The 17,734-nt window shown below is 41.9% G+C and overlaps 1 protein-coding gene across 3 annotated transcripts in view; it reads right to left on the bottom strand.

Annotated features, from left to right (window-relative positions):
- The window catches only part of RBM47 (RNA binding motif protein 47), a 75,896-nt gene extending 60,681 nt beyond the window's left edge, over window positions 1–15,215 (bottom strand). The window contains exon 1 of one of the 3 annotated variants that reach the window (XM_081813036.1): window positions 10,521–15,215. In XM_081813036.1, coding sequence (XP_081669162.1) covers window positions 10,521–10,597 — 77 coding nt within the window. In that variant the 5' untranslated portion in view covers window positions 10,598–15,215. The remainder of the gene's footprint in view (window positions 1–10,520) is intronic. The other 2 variants (XM_081813035.1, XM_081813034.1) reach the window with 2 other exon arrangements.
- Window positions 15,216–17,734: the final 2,519 nt, after the last annotated feature.

Here is a 17,734-nt window from a genome sequence, read left to right as displayed (position 1 = left end):
CCAGATTTCTCCCATTCCAACCACATGGGTGTGTGCTTTGTTGGAGATGGGAGTCTGGGGGTCAGAGCACTGCTAAACTGAGCAATGTATAATTAACCTCCCCAGCCCCAGGAAACAATGATTTTCCGTCCCCTTATATCTTCCTCCTGGATCATCCTCATCATTCCAGCCAACCTTGCTTTCCAATATCCCAGAATGGTTTAGAAGAAAGAAAACAAGCTTTGGAGTCTGGTAGACAAGAGGGCAAAAACTAACCTTATCACTTTCCACTTAGTAACCTTAGGCAAGCCTCAGATGTCAAATTTGTAAAATGAAGATCACATAGTATCCAAATTGTTAAAAAATATTTGTAGGGGTGCCAGTGTGTCTCAGTCCGTTAAGCGTCCAACTCTTGGATCTTAGCTCAGGTCTTGATCTCAGGATGGTGAGTTCAAGCCCCACACGGGTGTGGAGCCTATGTAAAAAAATATATATTTCTTTTTTTCTAGTTTTCCACTATGAGCTGGGTACTGAGAATACACAGCTGAGTAAGACACACACTCTGTAGCTGGAAAATTCATGGTCCAGTAGGAGACACAGAAATATAGACAAAGAATTATTACACGGCAGTGTGATAAATGCCATGACAGTATCATGAAGAAGGGAGTGACTAATTCTCTTAAGGGTAGAAAAGGAGGAAGAAGCCTTTATGGTGTGGCTGAGAGACTTCAGCAAGACAATGTGTCCACAGAACCCTTGGCAAATAGCAGGTGCTCAGAGAGTGTGAAGTTCTTTCCCCACTAAGGGCCCTAGGAATTTAGAAGACAAAAAATAAGTTTTGTCGAGAGAGGTAAGAAACTGGACAGGACTGTTCCCTCCTCTGGCCAGGGTATTAATTATCAAGGGCTAATTCAACTAAAGAAAGCTGGGCCTCCCTTTTTTATTTCTTCCTGCCCATAAATATAATACCTAAAAAGATATCAATTACAATACATCTATATTACAACAAATAAATGCAGATGTCCTGGGGTGAATACTGTGTATTTTAACCTGTAATTCTAACTTTGCCAAATTAGAACATCCAGTAAAATGTTCAAAAAAAATTCTTTTTTAAGATTTTTATTTATTTATTTGACAGAGAGATAGTGAGAGCAGGAACACAAGCGGGGGGAGTGGGAGAGGGAGAAGCAGGCTTCCCGCCGAGCAGGGAGCCCGATGTGGGGCTCGATCCCAGGACCCTGGGATCATGATCTGAGCTGAAGGCGGACGCTTAACGACTGAGCCACCCAGGCGCCCCTCAAAAAAAATTCTTGACTCTTCCTTCAATCATCAGATTCATATTTACTGACCCCCTATTTTGTGGCCCGAGGCAACAGAGACATAAAATTGAATTCACAACAAGCTTACAAATGACTGGGAAAGATAAAACAAGTCTGTAACAATTGTAATATAGGCAGAACAACATGTGGCTTTTATTCCCCCACAATACTTGCTCAAGAGGTTTCCTTGCTCTTGAAACAAAGCAGGGAAATAATGTTGATAATAATGGGTTTTTCCTGATCAGACCTGTACTTCTATTCTAATTTCGAGAACTAGATATTTACAAATGGGCTTCTCCTGGGTGAAAAAAGACATGCTAGTTTCTCAAAAGAGACAAGTACTCAGTGTTCTCCGAGCAAAATCTTGCTGAAATGATAAAAACTCCACTGGTTATCAAGAGGCTTAGCTGTGCAGATAAACAACCTTGAGCATCAGTAAATCTACGGTAGTACAAGGAACAGGGTGTAACTCAGCTTTGGAGTCTGTGGCAGAAGATGTGGGGATGCCTAAATCGGAGATCAGTGAAACACAGCGGATGCCGCCTCTGTCCTGCCTAAATGGGAGAACACCGGAAGCCTGAAATTGACAAAAAAAATGAAACCAACGCAAAAGACAACAGAAGGCGAGGTGGAGAGAGAAAAACAATCCTGATGGCCTATTTTGAATCCTTTGATCCTGTCATGAGCCCACCCTTTGGAATTTTTAGTCAAGTAAATCTGTATGTCTACATGGAACTTTCCGTATAGAATTTAGTTTGAGATATTTGTTTGTTGATCGATTCCTGAAGCTGTTAGGGATTGGAATTCTGTCACTTGCAGCCAAAAGAGTCCCAATTAACAAAGGGTCGTCCTCAGTGTATCTTATTATGTAACCAAAAAGGTGACACGATAATCCCACCTGACCGATCCACTCTTTCCACGCTTTTCTCCAGTTCAGCAACTGTACTCCCCAGGTGCCAGAGAAAGCTGCCATTTTCCCTCCCCAATTCCTTCAGTAAAATTTTAGTCTATGCCTCTTCACCCTTATTGAAGAAGGCATTTCATCATTTTGGGTCTAATGGAAGAATGGTGTTAATCTCACGTATCTTTGAAGAGGAGTGCTAGAATTCAAACAGAAAAACGACAAAGGACATTCTGATAAAAGAGGGCTCCTCCTAGAAGTTCCTTATTTTTAACTTCTAAAAAGTGGTCAGATCTCTTTCTCTCTCTCTCCTCTGTAGTAGAATCTTACAGAAAATTCTCAGGTTCACGGAGAGAGCCTTTCTGCAATGATTACAGCCGAATGCCACTGACGTGCTGCCCCTAAAAGGCCCATCTGCCCCAGGTCTGTCTGCTGTCGTGAGCAGTGTTAACAGGGATTTGCTCAAAGAACTCAGAAACAATTGATCATCCTCACCTCTCTCTTTCCTTTTATTTTATCTGCCTTCTCCTGCTTCCCTCTTAGAAAAAGACAGAGTGCAGATGAGAATAAAGAGTAAAACCTATGGGGAGGCAACTTTGACAGGAAACCATGGAAAACCCATTAAGAGAATTTTTGACGAGGGTTGAACCGGATCAGCAGCTATGTGGGCTAAGCAGTGGCTCGCCCATAAATCTGTTGTGCACAGTGCAAAGCAAGACTACCAGCAGGAAGGATGGCTTCCAAACCATCATCACTCAGTCTTAACTATCATATACCAACCTTGGTTGGAGAACTACAACACATTAAAAACAAAACCAAAACCACCACCACCACAAACTAGAATTTTTGGAAGGTCCTGGGCCTTGGTAGTTTTTTAAGTTCCTCCAGCTGATTCTAGTATGTGGCCAAGGTCAAAAAGCACTCGTTTATACAGATCTCCCAACAAACTCTTTCCAACCATTGCAGTTGTTCTGGGTGGTTTGGGCTATAACCAAAATGGCTACTAACAAAGCCTAAGGTGTTCTCCTCCTTTACTGAGGAGTAGCCTGTACTAAGCACCTTCCAAACATCATCTCTAATCTTTACAACTACCCTGGAAAATGGCACCATTCCCAATTTTAGCACAAGAAATAGAGCTGTGGAGACGGAAAGGAATTTACCCAAGACTGCACAGCAAGTAAGTGGTACAGAGAGATCTGAATCCAAGCTTGCCCTCTCTCCACTATAAAGACGGCCCCTGCTCCTGGCTTTACTTTTTCTTCTCTTCTCTCTTTTTTTTTTTTTGCTTTTGACATAATCCAAAGTTGATATCCTACTAACATCCAACCACATATGCAAATATGCCATTTAAAAACTAGTGAGACTCAGAGAAATACTTAAAAATTCAAAATAAGCTTCCTTCATTTTATATTATGAACCGTAAATGCTCGTTATTTAAAAAAAAAAAAAAATCTCCAATTCTAAAAAGCAGAGACAAACGTGAAGAGCTGTTACCAGCCTACCTTCAAAACCCTAATGTGCATCTGCAATTTGAACTTACTTCATTGAGCAAGCTAGTTTTGCCCAGTTTGGTAAATATACAATTGGTTTGGGCCATATAATCAGTGGTGAATCTTTTAGTAACAAGGCACCAGGACACCCATTATCAAACATCAATGCTCCTTTAAATTCCCTTTCCTAAAATACTTAAATTACTGGTAAATCTGGAAGTTCTCCCTTAGGGATTATTGGAAAGCAAACTATGGTGCAACATTCTATTAAAATTGTTAAGTTTGACAGGCGATATGATATGATAGCTTCTAACTGCTAGAAAACATAAGGCACACAGGTTTTCATTTCTAACACAGTGTATGAATGTGACTGTGATTTGGTACTTTTTTACAAACTGGGGAGGGATGTTACAATTAGCTTCAGATAAGTCTGATTCAGTAGGTTTGTATTTCTCTATGACATTACCATCTTATACCTTATGCTAACAGTAGGTACTCAATAAATACTTGTTGAATGAATTTATAAATAAGCAGTGAGGATGGCAGTGCAAAACTCGGGGAAAGGCTACCCGACCTGGGCTCATCTCCGGTCCAGACAGCTGTCCTTTCTCCAGCACCCCCTTCAAAGGTCCCACAATCTCACTGATGGATAGGACCCTCTGCACACACAACTTGACCCCATGGCAATCTGGTTTTCCTACAGCTCCAAGAGTTAAGAAAATAATAACTTTTAAACTGAGTCCAGCCCATGACATGTTTTTGTTCAGTTCTAAAGAAAATGCCTGGGGCGCCTGGGTGCCTCTTGGTTTTGGCTCAGATCATGATCTCAGGGTCATGAGATCGAGCCTTCTGTGGAGCCCTGTGTTGGGGCTCTGCGATCTGCATGGAGTCTGCTTGAGAGTCTCTCATCTTCTCCCTCTGCCCCTCTCCCTATTGTCTCTCTTGCTGTCAAATAAATGAATAAATATTTTTTTAAAAAAAAAGTTTGAAAAAAAAAAAGGAAGAAAATGCCCACTTGTCAGGAGGGTATGTTGAGGTGAGTTAAGACTCGTCAACAATTTGTTTTAGGGCTCCTGCACCTCAATTATAACAGAAGATAATTCAAAGACTTTTGTTCTGATGGGAGGCGGGATGGCATGCAGAACTGAATGTGCTTTGGGGTCAAACTGATCTGAGTGTGAAGGCCGACTCCAGCATTTACTAAATGACATGTCTTTGTTCAAGGCCCTTGAGCCGTCCATGCCTCAGTTTCCCCATCTGTAAAAGGGGTTAATGATTCCGAGCTAGCAGAGCTGTTGTAAGATTGGGGCTTATATACATAAAGTACTTGGTACAATGCTTGACACATAGTAAGTGCACAGCCAGATGGTATGATCTGAGTAGCTATCACAGACCAGAGTGTTGTGGAAGGAGTGCCATTTTTTAATGGCCGACACAGCTCACCAAACGCTGTGTGACTGGCAGTGTGGGCCGGTGGCAAGAGCTGGGCACAGTGGAGACAGAAAATCTGGATGTCAGCTCTTTCACTAACCAGGTGTGTGACCTTAGCTTCCCTCCTGCAGCTTTCTCTCATACAAAATGGGTACACCTCAGAATTTCTTTTAAAAAGGTAAACCAAAAAAATGGAAAAAGTATTTTAAAAAGTATACAAATAGAAGATATTCTTCCTGTGGCTGTCCATAAAGCTAAAAAGAATCAAGTCAAATCTTTGATGACTGCTCTCAAGCATCCCATATATTAACTGTGAGAATAATAAAGCAAAGAATCTGGGCATCTACTGCTCTTTCTAGAAGTGACTTAGAATTTTGACTGAGACACCATCAGCGTGTTTCTTTGTCTTCCCCTGGGCAAGGGTGCCATGCCGAAATGATGACCCGACTTCACTGAAGCACCTATCATATTAATGCAAAGTTAAAAACATAACTGCTCTCAACCACAACTAAAAAAAATGTAAAGGGCATACTGCCTCCTTTTGCTATTCTAAGTGAAGGACATTCTGAGCAAGTCCCCAGTAACTTCTGAAGTAAGAATGGAGTACCTGTGAATGCATATATTTGTAGGATAGGAAATGAAGGAAATTTAGAAACTTTATTCAAATAATCTCCAAGATATTCCGTTGAGTCAGAGACTTTTTGACACCCATGGGATCAGCACGCGGAGCCCTGTGTGAGTTAGAATGTAAAGCACTTCTAACCGCATTTTGAAAGACATGAACTTTGTCTTCCAGGAAATTTCTCAGCAAGTCTGACTTGAAACTCACCTACCTTTCTTACGGTGATTGAACATTTCTTTATGCATAAATATTAAAACCCGATCCTAAAAAAAAAAAAAAACCTCTCAAAAGTTGCTATATACAGGTTTTAGAATGCACCATGTGCATCTGAAAATAAAAACTATTCATAAGCAAAAAAATGTATTCGTAAGTAAAGGTGAGAATGAAAAATACCCAAGGGAGTCCTTTTTCAAAACGAAGCAAACTCTGAGGGGGAAAGAGAGAAAATGACCTAAGAGAAGTCAGGTCAATGGCCAGTTTTCCAACAGGAGATATTGCGTAAAAGCTGAGTCGTCAGTAACGAGGTGGCATATCTGGTGTGGTCTCTGCCAGGACAGGGTCGCCCCCTGATGTAATCAACAATGTGCGTATTTCGTTCAGACCAGCTGTGAAGTATGAAATTTTCCTCAAGCTCAGTTTCCTCATCCGTACAAAAGTGGCAGTCGCCTAACAGGGTGATGGAGTCAGTTAGGTCAACAGCCCATGCCGAGCACTTAGTAAATAGACTCCCAAAACAGACTTTTCTCTCTCCACCCCTTTCGGGCGATAACGTTTCCACCCCACCCTTTCTGAGATCCCTTCACTGGAAAGCCCTGGCACACACAGGGAATGATTTTCAGCCCAGATAGCCATGTTCTTAATTCCCCCCAAATGCATTAAATGGTGGTCCGTTCTTATGACGGAAGACTATGCGGCAATGAAGAAATAAAGCCCAGCCGTGCGAAACAATGTGGACGAATGCCCCAGGCATAATATTGAATGGAAGATGCCAGATACAAAAGAGCACATATGATCCCATTTTTATGACGTTCAAGAACAGCCAAAGCTAATCTACAGTAAAAGAAGTTAAAATAATGGTGATCTTGAGCCATGGGGGTTGACAGAGGAGAAGCACAAAGGAGCCTTCTGGGACACTGAAAATGTTCCATACCTTGGTCGGAATGGTGGCTACCCAGGTGCATATATATGTAAAAACTCATCAAGCTGTAAGCGTTGTGCATTTTACTACCTTTGTTATACCTCAATAATTAATGTTTAAAATAATATTTTTTAAAGACTTTTTAAAAAGATTTTATTTATTTATTTGAGAGAGAGAGCACAAGAGGGGGTAGGGTCACAGGGAGAAACAGATTCCCTGCTGAGCAGGGAGCCCAATGAGGGACTCGATCCCGGGACTCCAGGATCAAGACCTGAGCCGAACGTAGTCACTTAACCAACTGAGCCACCCAGACGCCCCAAAGTTTGTTTGTTTGTTTTTTTAGGTAATCTCTACACCCAACATGGGGCTCAAACCCATAACTTTGAGATCAAGAGTTGCATGCTCCCCTGACCGAGCCAGCCAGGTACCCCTAAGATAGTATTTTTTCAAAGATTTATTGGATTTAAGCTTATCACAGGGAAGTTTCTCTGTTGTGCATTCTTCCAGGCTCTTTTTACATTTACATGGGTGATAAATGTATTCATTGGTACCTTGTATGGTAGAAATAAGAAATTACTCATACAGAAAATTTTACAAGTAATTGAATTTATGCACTTAAGCAAGAAAACTAGTACTTTCTTGGCTGAAAATCTTTATAAAATGATTTGTAGTCCTCGCTATCGTTTTAAAACAGACACGAACTGAGCACATTCCTCTTGGTGAACCAAGGTTATCCTTAGAAACTTACATGGTCAAGGTGGGCTGAGATTGAGTAATAACTTCAGGAGCCATCGCTTCTATACTGATGACAGTAGTCTTTGCCCCTTCCCTGATATCTGGGGCTATTTCTTACTGTCACCTGCCTGTCTCTGAGGATCCCGATCCTTCTCATTTGCTTCCTTTCATGCATTTATTCGGAGAGTTGGTACCTATTTTTTTGAATGCCTAGTATGTACTAAGCACTGCAGATAACTGTAGTGATAAGACATTCATGATCCATGACCTAAGGGGACTTGTATTTTAGCAGAGGAGTCAAGTATAAAATAAATGTGATGACTCTCTTAAAGGGGGAAGTATAGGACCTAATTTAGGAGGTCTGGAGTGACATTTAGGAACTGAGAGATGAAAAACAAGCCCATAGTGAGACCTTAGTGCTAGCTGAATGAATGAATGTAGGCATGAATGATCATTAGCCAACAGAGAAGCCAGAGTTCTGAATTACTGTGCACTGAGAAACTAGGAATTTTATCAAAAGATGCCTAAATCAAGAGTCAACAGGCACTGAGTGAGGCCCTGATGAATTTAACGTTGTGAGGACTGTTTTTTTGCTTGAAGACACTAAATTACTGGACAAGTGAAGAATTTTTACTCATTGCTCAACTAACCTATACGTATTTAGTTTTCATTTCATGTTACCAAAACAAAACCAGCCCAAAATAGCCCAAATCTTTATGATGATTCCTCAAGCCTACCTGCATGGTTCTGACCCCCAGCTCCTACGAATATGACTTTTCTGGTATAGTCACCCAAAATCACCTGGAAAGGTAGTTGCCACCCATGCACACTTCCTGTGACAGCTCTGTCCAAGCAAGCCAAAACAGCCCCGGCTCCTCGGGCTTTATTAAAGGTTGCGAACTGCCACCTCATTTGGGGCCTGTTATTGTCCCTGAAGAGTTCACCTTCATGACATATTACAAATCAAGAACTTGCATGCCAAGGGACAGAAGGACAGGATGACAACACCCTTTGTGAGGAGACTACATAATGATATACCTTTTAAAGCCAACCTGATCCAGAAACACTATCATCATGTCACATGTAATAGCAGCCAAGTTTATAATGACAGAGATATGAGCCAATTTATTCAGGGCTTAATCTGATGTATGCATTGACCCATCAACAAACTATCATCTAACTGTAAGAACTCCTAGCAAGAGGCACAAATGTAGCCTTTGGTGATCACAGTTTCTTAAGAGTTCCACGTAGGTCTTTGGGACTCGAAACCTGAAAAAGCTAATAAACAAAGGAACTACACCAAATAAGGATTTTTCCCAATGAAATAAAGGGAAACGAGGAATGACAAGCATCTGGAAATGGTACATTTTTAGACTTGTTCCCAGAGTCTTCTGGTTTATCTGATAAGATTTCAAACATAAAACTTCACCAATCTAGTTTAGACACGGTGGATGAGCTCCTTCACTGGTAAGGGTCTATTTGGATTTTTCTGGCATCACAGATGGTCGAAAGTTTCACAGACTCTTAAGCATCTAAGTACAACTATGGGGCAGACAAGTAGAGAGCGAATATTCTTCCCTCTGTTTTGGAATCTTAAAAAAGGGGTAAGAAAAAGTTAAACCACTTGTCGAAAGTTATATAAACATTCAGCCATCAGGGCAGTGAAACAACCCGCCGCTAAACCCGATTTTCTGATACACGTACACAAATAATCAAATCTGCTATCCCTCGGGTGACCTCCACTGCTGTTAGATTAGTCCTATTTGCCTAAATACACAAAGCCACAGTGAAGTTTTCTCCCCATGAAGGAAGTTCCCTCTAATTTTGAAACAATCATTACTTCCAGCCATTTTGCAATGACTGGGAACTTGTCTGAAGAAAGACTGTTGGCTTCTTACCGCCAGTGTAAAATGTCCAAAAATAACATTTTTTTTCCATAATCAATGGGCTCTTCACTTTAGCACTGTCTTCATACTTATGTCTCCCACTACATGGGTAAATGGGCCAAAGATCCCATGTTTGTTATACTGTATATATTATACTGTGATTCCCTTCCTCAAGAACTGGGCATTACAGAGATCTTTCAGAGCTAACCTTTTTCTAGATCTTTCCTATTTATTGTTTGGGTTTTAGTCACTAATAACATGGATGCAGGTATCTGTATCCAGGAAACCATTATTACAACTGATCAAATGTTAAATATCCGGTTAAGGCTCTAGTTTTATCATATGTACTCACTTTTTTTTTTTTTACAAAAAAAAAAAAAAAGCTAGAATATGAATACTTAGTATTTCCAAGAAGTATTTAGTCATTAGTTTTCCAAAAATGATCTACGAACAGTAATATAGTCATACCTAGGGACCGTGTTCTAAAAACAGATTTGAGGAAAAGAAGCAGTCTTTCAAACTGACCTTTACTTTGGTATCTTGTCAAAATTCAACAGAAAAGGTAGGGACGAAAGAAGGCTTAAAAGTATTTTCCTGAAACCAGAACCACCATTTAGCAAAAGCTGTTAATGGCATGAGTCATGGGGCACACCAAAGTGCAAGTCACAAGGTTACAGGTCGCCTCCTAGAAACACCACACCTGGTTCCGAATTCTTTGCTAAAGCAAATGCTATTCTAACATCTGATTCAGAGCACTGGAAAACCTCAAGCCCGAAAGATTTCACCTGGCTCTCCATGACACCCAAGTCCCTGGAGCAAAACCGAAAACAATGTTTGACCGAAAGTGAAGATTACAATGATCCGGAGACTCCGAGCCACTGAAAAATAGTTTGCAAAGACATGATTTTTACCCCCCTCTCCTCCCCTCCCCACTCCTGCCCCTTCGGCCAAAGGCGACCCAAAATGTGTGTAATCTGAAATTTTAAATATTTTTAAATATGAAAGTACGAAACAAGTACCTGCCAAACACCTGGAGCTCTCTTTCCCCTGCTTCTCTCCTCCCACACTCTGGCAACGGAATGCCCTTCAAAACCATGGCTCAGTGCTTTTGGTAAATGTTTTACGAGACACTAAACAGCCTTGTGTCCCACCCTCAGAGCAAACACCATTGAGAGAACACAATATAATGGTTGCAAAGATATCGTGTGATGTACAATAATGCAAATGAACAGGCAGGCTCTATTTCTACACTTCCCCTTAAGGGGGAAAAAAATTCCTAACTTTGGGGGGTCTAAAGCTAGCAGGAAGGGCTTGCAGAAATAAACCTTGACACCAGAAGCATTACAAGGTGTGTGTGTGTGTGTGCGTGTGTGTGTGTGTGTGTTAAAGCAGCATTATGATAAGTCATTGTTCTAATCCCCAAGCAAGCCTTGGCTTGCTAAACTGAAAAAGTGTCAAAGGCAAGAGCTAATAAAGGGTAGAGTTCACCATCGAGCCTGTGGACAGACACAGTAGCAACTACACATTTACCACCTATTTCTACTTATTAGAGAAAATGCAACTTGAAAAAGCTTTCCTAAACCATCTTGCACAAAAAGCAAAATGTATGCCCCGTTTTCTATATTCCTCAAGTAATTCACAGTTAAAAACCAACTCTGCTCCAAACCAGAAGTTTTGCATTCCATTCAAGTTAACAATTACAACCGGAGGATAACAGAAACTTGCTGGCACTGAATTACTAGCATACCCAGAATGTCAGGTGCCTCTTGGTACCACCAGGGTTAACACGATAAAGAGAGGGTGCTCGGGGATCATCTGCCTGGTTTTACCGAAACTATATACGGAGATTGCTGGAGTCTGGAGCCCATGTGGGCGGCACGCACCTACCTGCTCTTGGAGCTCTGAGTAGGACAGTCTGAGAAATGAGAAAGTAGAATTATTTAGCAACTGTCAAGCCTACTCGCTTAAAGGAGACCAAGGCTGTCTAGAGAAGAAAGAATTGACTTTGGCTCTGAAATTACACACAGCTAAGTTAGGCAAATAAGAAAAGCCATTCTCTTATCCCCACCCTCTACCCCAGTCTCTAGGAATACTCCCAAGTTTTGCATTTCATACCTTTAGGATGTCTAGTGGGGTAGAAAGAAAACCAAACACAAACCTGAGATCGTGGCTTTTCTACACACCAGCTGTGTGACCTTGAGCAAATCATTTAACCTCTCTGACCCTGCTTCTTCATCCAGCTAATAAAAAAAAATCTAGAACCAGGAAATGTATCCCCAAGAACTGATAGCTCTCCCAATCTGAGAGCCTAGACGATGGCAAAGAGCACTTCTTTACATTTTCAAAACTTAAGGTTTTCCAATCATAAGGGTTGTTGCAATTTATTTTGTCCCCCTACCTTATGTATATAGGTCCCATTTTATTTTTAGTTTCCTCATATTACAGATGCCCCAGGTTAGCACTATGACTAAGGGCAATTGACTTCTCTTCGGTCTAACTGACTGATCTACCTTGGGTGGGTGTCCTAAATGGTGGTTTATCTGCCTCCCAGGGGCAACCTTGAGGGGCCTCCTAGCCCTCAGCCTGAGCTGTCCTGTCCTTCTGTTTTCACATTTCCCCTCTTCATGAATCCACCTGCCCTTGAATGCAACCAGCTACCTGCCTTGTAAAGTCTCATCCTGGCTTCACCTTCCCTTTCCTTCTCTCTTGCTTTTTTCTCATTTTCTTTCTTTTTCTCCCTCCTTCCCTCCCTGCCTTGCCCCTCTGAGAGAGAGGATGGGGATGTGGTGGAGAGCAATTACTCTCCTCATCCAATTTCTTCCTTTATTTTATGTGTCATATCAAGCAAGGGAGGGAAGTCAAATGTTTTTATCATCCAGATTCTACTGACAAGAGCCCTGAGATCCAGAGATTCAACTGGTCTCAGGCCAATTGCTGACGGCGCTCCACAGCTCCGCTTTCCTCACCGGGCAGGGTTTCCCTACCACTGCTCAGGTGTGGGGCCGACCCCCAGCCCCAGAGGCCCTTTAGTGCCCCAGAGTCCCCACCTGGTCTGGCCGGTTCTCCCTGCCCATCTTGCCCATTTCCCCCTTGGATCACTCATCTCCTCGTCTCCTTCCTTCTTCCCTCTTGGCTGGTCAACCTCTTATTCTGTTTTTAGGGTCTATCTCATCGAACCCCTATAACCCACTTCTGACCACTGCTATCCCTGAATGCCTTTCTTTAGGCAAACCTAACAGGAGCAGATCTCCAAAGTGATAAACCTGTAAGTCTGAGGAGTAATTATTCACTTCCTAGGAGACCTTCCTTACGAGGGTTCCTTTGGGGTCACGTATCCCATGCCACCCCGCACCCCACTATGTGTGTGTACGTCAACTGCTTTCTGGACCACCAGAGCACCCACCTCTGTGCCCAGGCCTGGAGTCCAGGGCTTAGTGTTAAGGAACATATTAGAATTTTGATGGAAAAAAAATGTGAAGACATCTGAATCTAAAGCAGGGCCTCAATGGGGTACACTTTACGTAGAAGCAGAGACCTGAGTTTAGGGTTTTAATGTCCTTGCTTTGCACTTTTTTCTTCTGTATTCAAATAAGGATAAGGAAAGTGGGTTATAAAGACAAGATAACATATAACCTAACCATCAAATTGTGCTGTGAGACCAGCATCATTTACTAAATGTCTGCAATGACCAGGAGATTGACACATATGTCACCTCATTTACTGCCATCAGACAGGAAGAGACGGGTTCAGAGAGACTGCCCCTGGGCAGGCAGCTGATAATGACAGAACTGAACATCAGAGCAGGTCTCCACCCTCACTCCTAGCCTGAGTGGTCCTAGTGCCACAAACACACTGCCCACTCCAAGGACGTGACTATTGCCCCAGTCAAGGGCCATCTTGCTGGTGTTTTCTGCCACTCTGTGTTCAGAACCTGCTTGACCCTGTTCTTCTATGCTACTCCTTCTCCTTAGCCTCCCCACCCTCCTCCCTCCACCTTTTCTTCTTATCCCAAAGACAAGCTGTCCTGTCCACTTCGCAATCTATTGGCAAACTCTAATATAGGGGCCCTCATGTGACCACAAAACTTAACCATATAGACAGTATGGGTTGTCCCACTTCAGGAGGCCTTTTATATTCACTTCTTCTGTGGCTGCAAATTCGGTATTTGACTTTAAACACTGCAGGCTGGGTTAAAATTCCCTGTGCAATAGATACAGTATCTGGTGCACTACTGTATTCAAATATTATATTTCATGCTGCTCAGAAACCAAATTCTGTGTTCCTGAGAAAGAACCATGCCTTCTCCACAATATAAATGCTTCATAATAGCATTTCCCCATTTCCAGCCATATAGTTCTAAGTCAAGTTTTTGCTCTATTGTTTATGCCGGTGTGCAAGTATACCCCTGAAATTTTTAACTGCCAAGTTCCAATAGGGCAGAATAATCAAATGCTAGCAAGTGTTACTCTATTACCCTGGGACTGTTTCAAAGCATCTGTCAGTTCAAAAGGCCCCCTTCCAGCTTAGATATCCTTGAGTCGAGCATGTATTTCTCCTGCAGGATGGTTCCAGATTCTAGAAAGGATTTTGAGTTCCCTTGGACACTAGGGGATAGCAGAGGAGGAAGCAGCAAAAGGTGAAGATTGTATTTGGAGCTGCCAAGACTCCCAGAAGTTGCCAAAGGCCTTGGCACTCCCCCTGAATCAGCCATGCCTCTTCAGTTCTCTAGAAGGGGGCTTCAAAGAACCTTACAAGTGTGGCCTCAGAAACTGCTCATCACCCACCCCAGCCTAAACTCAGACCCCAAGCAAGGTGTCCCAACAGCCCTTGATGTTTTCCCAAGTTGCCCAAAGAAGGAAAGCTGGAACAGGTGAGAAGAACAGATGATGAATCTTCTCTGTCCAACACGGTCTTTCACTGGGACTAGACCAGCAGTTCTCAAACTGAGGTCCGCGGACACTCTAAAGGACCCTAAGACTCTGGCAGAGATCTATAAGGTCAGGGGCGCCTGGGTGGTGCAGTAAGTTGAGCGCCCAACTCTTGGTTTTGGCTCAGGTCATGGTCTCAGGACTGTGGGATCAAGCCCTGCATAGGGCTCTGTGCTCAGTGCGGAGTCTGCTTGGGATTCTCTCTCCCTCTGCCCCTCCGATCATTCCCCCCGCCGCCACAAAATAAACAAACAAATCTTAAAATAAATAAATAAAGAAGTCTATAAGGTCATAACTATTTTCATAATAATTCTAATATTTTTGCCTTTTTCACAGAGTTGACATGTGCACTGATGATGTAAAAGCCGTGGTAGGTATAGCAGCATAGAATAAGGCAGAGGTACCTTTTTCACTACCAGGCACTCAAAAGTTTGTTTTGTTTTGCTTTGTTTTGTTTTCTTTAGAGCCCATTTTCCTCAAGAACATACTTGATGATGCAAGAAAATACTAATTTTATCATACTTTAACTGCTAAGTATGTATCTCTGTCATCTTCTGTGTGATGAAATGGGAAGTAGGCATAAAGCTCTCTTGCTGCACACGAAATTATGATGATAGTGTCAAGGAAAATCACTTTTGTGGGGGACAGAGTGAATTGTAGCTGTTTTTGTCATGGAGCACCATTTTTACCTGAATGAATGACTGATAGAACCATGGTTATTCACACTCGGATATTTGGCAGACATTTTCTGGAAAAGGAATGAAGTGTGCCTGTCACTTCAAAGAACATAACTGACAGCACTTGTTTCCAGTGATAAACCTCAAGCTCTCAAGTCAAAAGTTAAAATTACGGAGAACCTGTAATTGTCACCATGCACTGGACGGTGTGCCAATAATTAAAGGCTTCTCGGTTGAGATTAGTTGTGATGTTAACAAATGTGATGATTTTTTTAAAATATCATATAATGAAATGTGTCAATATTTAGAAGATCTTCACAACTCAGTAAACCAATATTTTCCAAATGACCAATTCATAATGTTACAGAATCATGCATGGGTAAAAGAGCCATTCAAAGTACAAGATAAATGGGTGGATTTTAATGTTATAGAGTGTGAAAAGTTGATACTGTTTCAGATTCCAAACTGCAACTAACTTTTTTTTTTTTTTTAAAGATTTTTATTTATTTATTTGTCAGAGAGAGAGAGCGGGCACAAGCAGAGGAGCAGCAGAGGGAGAGGGAGTAGCAGACTTCCCACTGAGCAGGGAGCCCGATGTGGGGCTCGATCCCAGGACCCTGGGATCATGACCTGAGCCAAAGGCAGACGCTTAACGACTGAGCCACCCAGGTGTCCCAAACTGCAACTAACTTTTAAGAACAATCTCTTCTTGAGAGTTTGGATTTTGTATCAAAGAAGGTTTATGATTATCTGAAAAGGCTACTGAAATACTCTTCCTTTGTCCAACTACGTATCTTTGTGAGGCTGAAATTTTCTTTATAAAATTTTGTGAAAATAACATATCAACAGACTGAAGACAGAATCAAATATAAAAAAATAGCTCATTTCTATCAAGCCAGTCATGAAAGATATTTGCAAAAACATAAACAATGCACTCTTCTTACCATTTACTTGTTTTTGGAAGTACAATTTTTTCATAAAAATGTTATTTATGTTCTTTTTTTTTTATGTTCTTAATACAAGAGTTCACATTGTTATTTTTGAAGGAATTAAGTAAATATTTTTTTAATTTCTCAGTTTGAATTCCCAACGTGGTCAACAGCAACAGGTACAACCCACATAAACAAGAGCACTTTGGGTCCCCATAATTTTTTAAAATGCAAAGATAGGGTTGTCCCCGATTTAGCAAATAAAAATGAAGGACACCCAGTTAAGTTTGAGTTTCAGATAAATAAGAAATGATAATTTCTTATTTCACCGGTAAAAGTACCCGTGAAATATTTGGGACATACTTATACTTAAAAAATTACTTACTGCTTACCTGAAGCTTATCTGAAGTTAATTGAACATTTTTAAATTTTCTTTGCCTATTAAGATGGACTGAGCTCCAGAAGTTTGATTAACACTGCACCAGACCACACCCTTCACATCTGTGCTGAAACACTAAAACCAACATTTATTAGGCATCCACTGTATACCAGACCCAGTGCTAACTTCTTGACATATACTACCTCTTCAGTCTCCCCCCAATCCTATGTGGCAGGGATCTTACGATCCCTACTTTTCAATGAGGAAACAAAAACCCAAAGAAGTCAAGTGAAGCTAATTACTGGTGGAAGGCAGGACTGGAACCCACCCCCTCAGTTGCCAAAATCTCAGCTTGTAACTATGAGGCTTAAACTGAACTCTGAATTCGGGGAGATTCCCAAAGATGATGGTTTTTCTGCATATTTGCAATTCAATCTCCGATGCTTCTCTCCTCTCTCTCTCTCTCTCTCTCTCAGCTCTCACACAGTTGTGTGTTCGGCTATCTGAGCAATGGTGAAACCCAAGGCTGTGTGGCAGGGAGTTCTATCCAGAACTGGCCATCAGCATTTTGGCCCAGAGCCAACTTCTCTAATGGACGCTCCCCTGGTCATGACAGCGGCATTGTTCCAGGCTGGGAATTCTAGAATGGAGAACGGTGCACAGGCACTACTCATCACTATTAATTGGAAGCCACTGGGATTTGGTGCTGAGCTAGACTCATCCTTGAGAATAAACTGGGAATTTCTCCAAATGAATCTGCACCAACCGAAGCAAATGCAACCATCGTTGTAAGCAAGCCAAGGTCCTGTTTTTTGTACGATCATGACCCAGGCCACTGCATATATTTAATGAGCTCAGGCTCAACAGTAACAGACGAGGGAAAGTAAATTTTTTTTTAAATTTTATTTATTCATTTGAGAGAGAGAATGAGAGAGAGGGAGCACATGAGAGGGGGGAGGGTCAGAGGGAGAAGCAGACCCCCTGCTGAGCAAAGAGCCCGACATGGGACTCGATCCCGGGACTCCAGGATCACGACCTGAGCCGAAGGCAGTCGCTTAACCAACTGAGCCACCCAGGCGCCCGGGAAAGTAAATTTTTTTATGATCCAGCACGGGGGGCAAGGATATGCCCTCACGGTGCCACAGGATCTTCAAATACAAAAAGTGAATTTGCCTGCAGCCAACTAGAGGCCCTGCCCCAATCACCAAAGGCTATAATGTAACGTAGAAAGTGGTAAACAGAAAGGGAGGGAGACAGATGCCAGTCTTTCATATGGGGGGAATTTCTTTAACAAAGGGAAGATTTACATTTCAAATCTTT

The sequence above is a fragment of the Leptonychotes weddellii genome, chromosome 2 (assembly GCF_054177405.1).
Source record: "Leptonychotes weddellii isolate Sample4059 chromosome 2, ASM5417740v2, whole genome shotgun sequence".
Lineage (NCBI taxonomy): Eukaryota > Metazoa > Chordata > Mammalia > Carnivora > Phocidae > Leptonychotes > Leptonychotes weddellii.
This window is presented reverse-complemented; position numbering and strand designations above follow the sequence as displayed.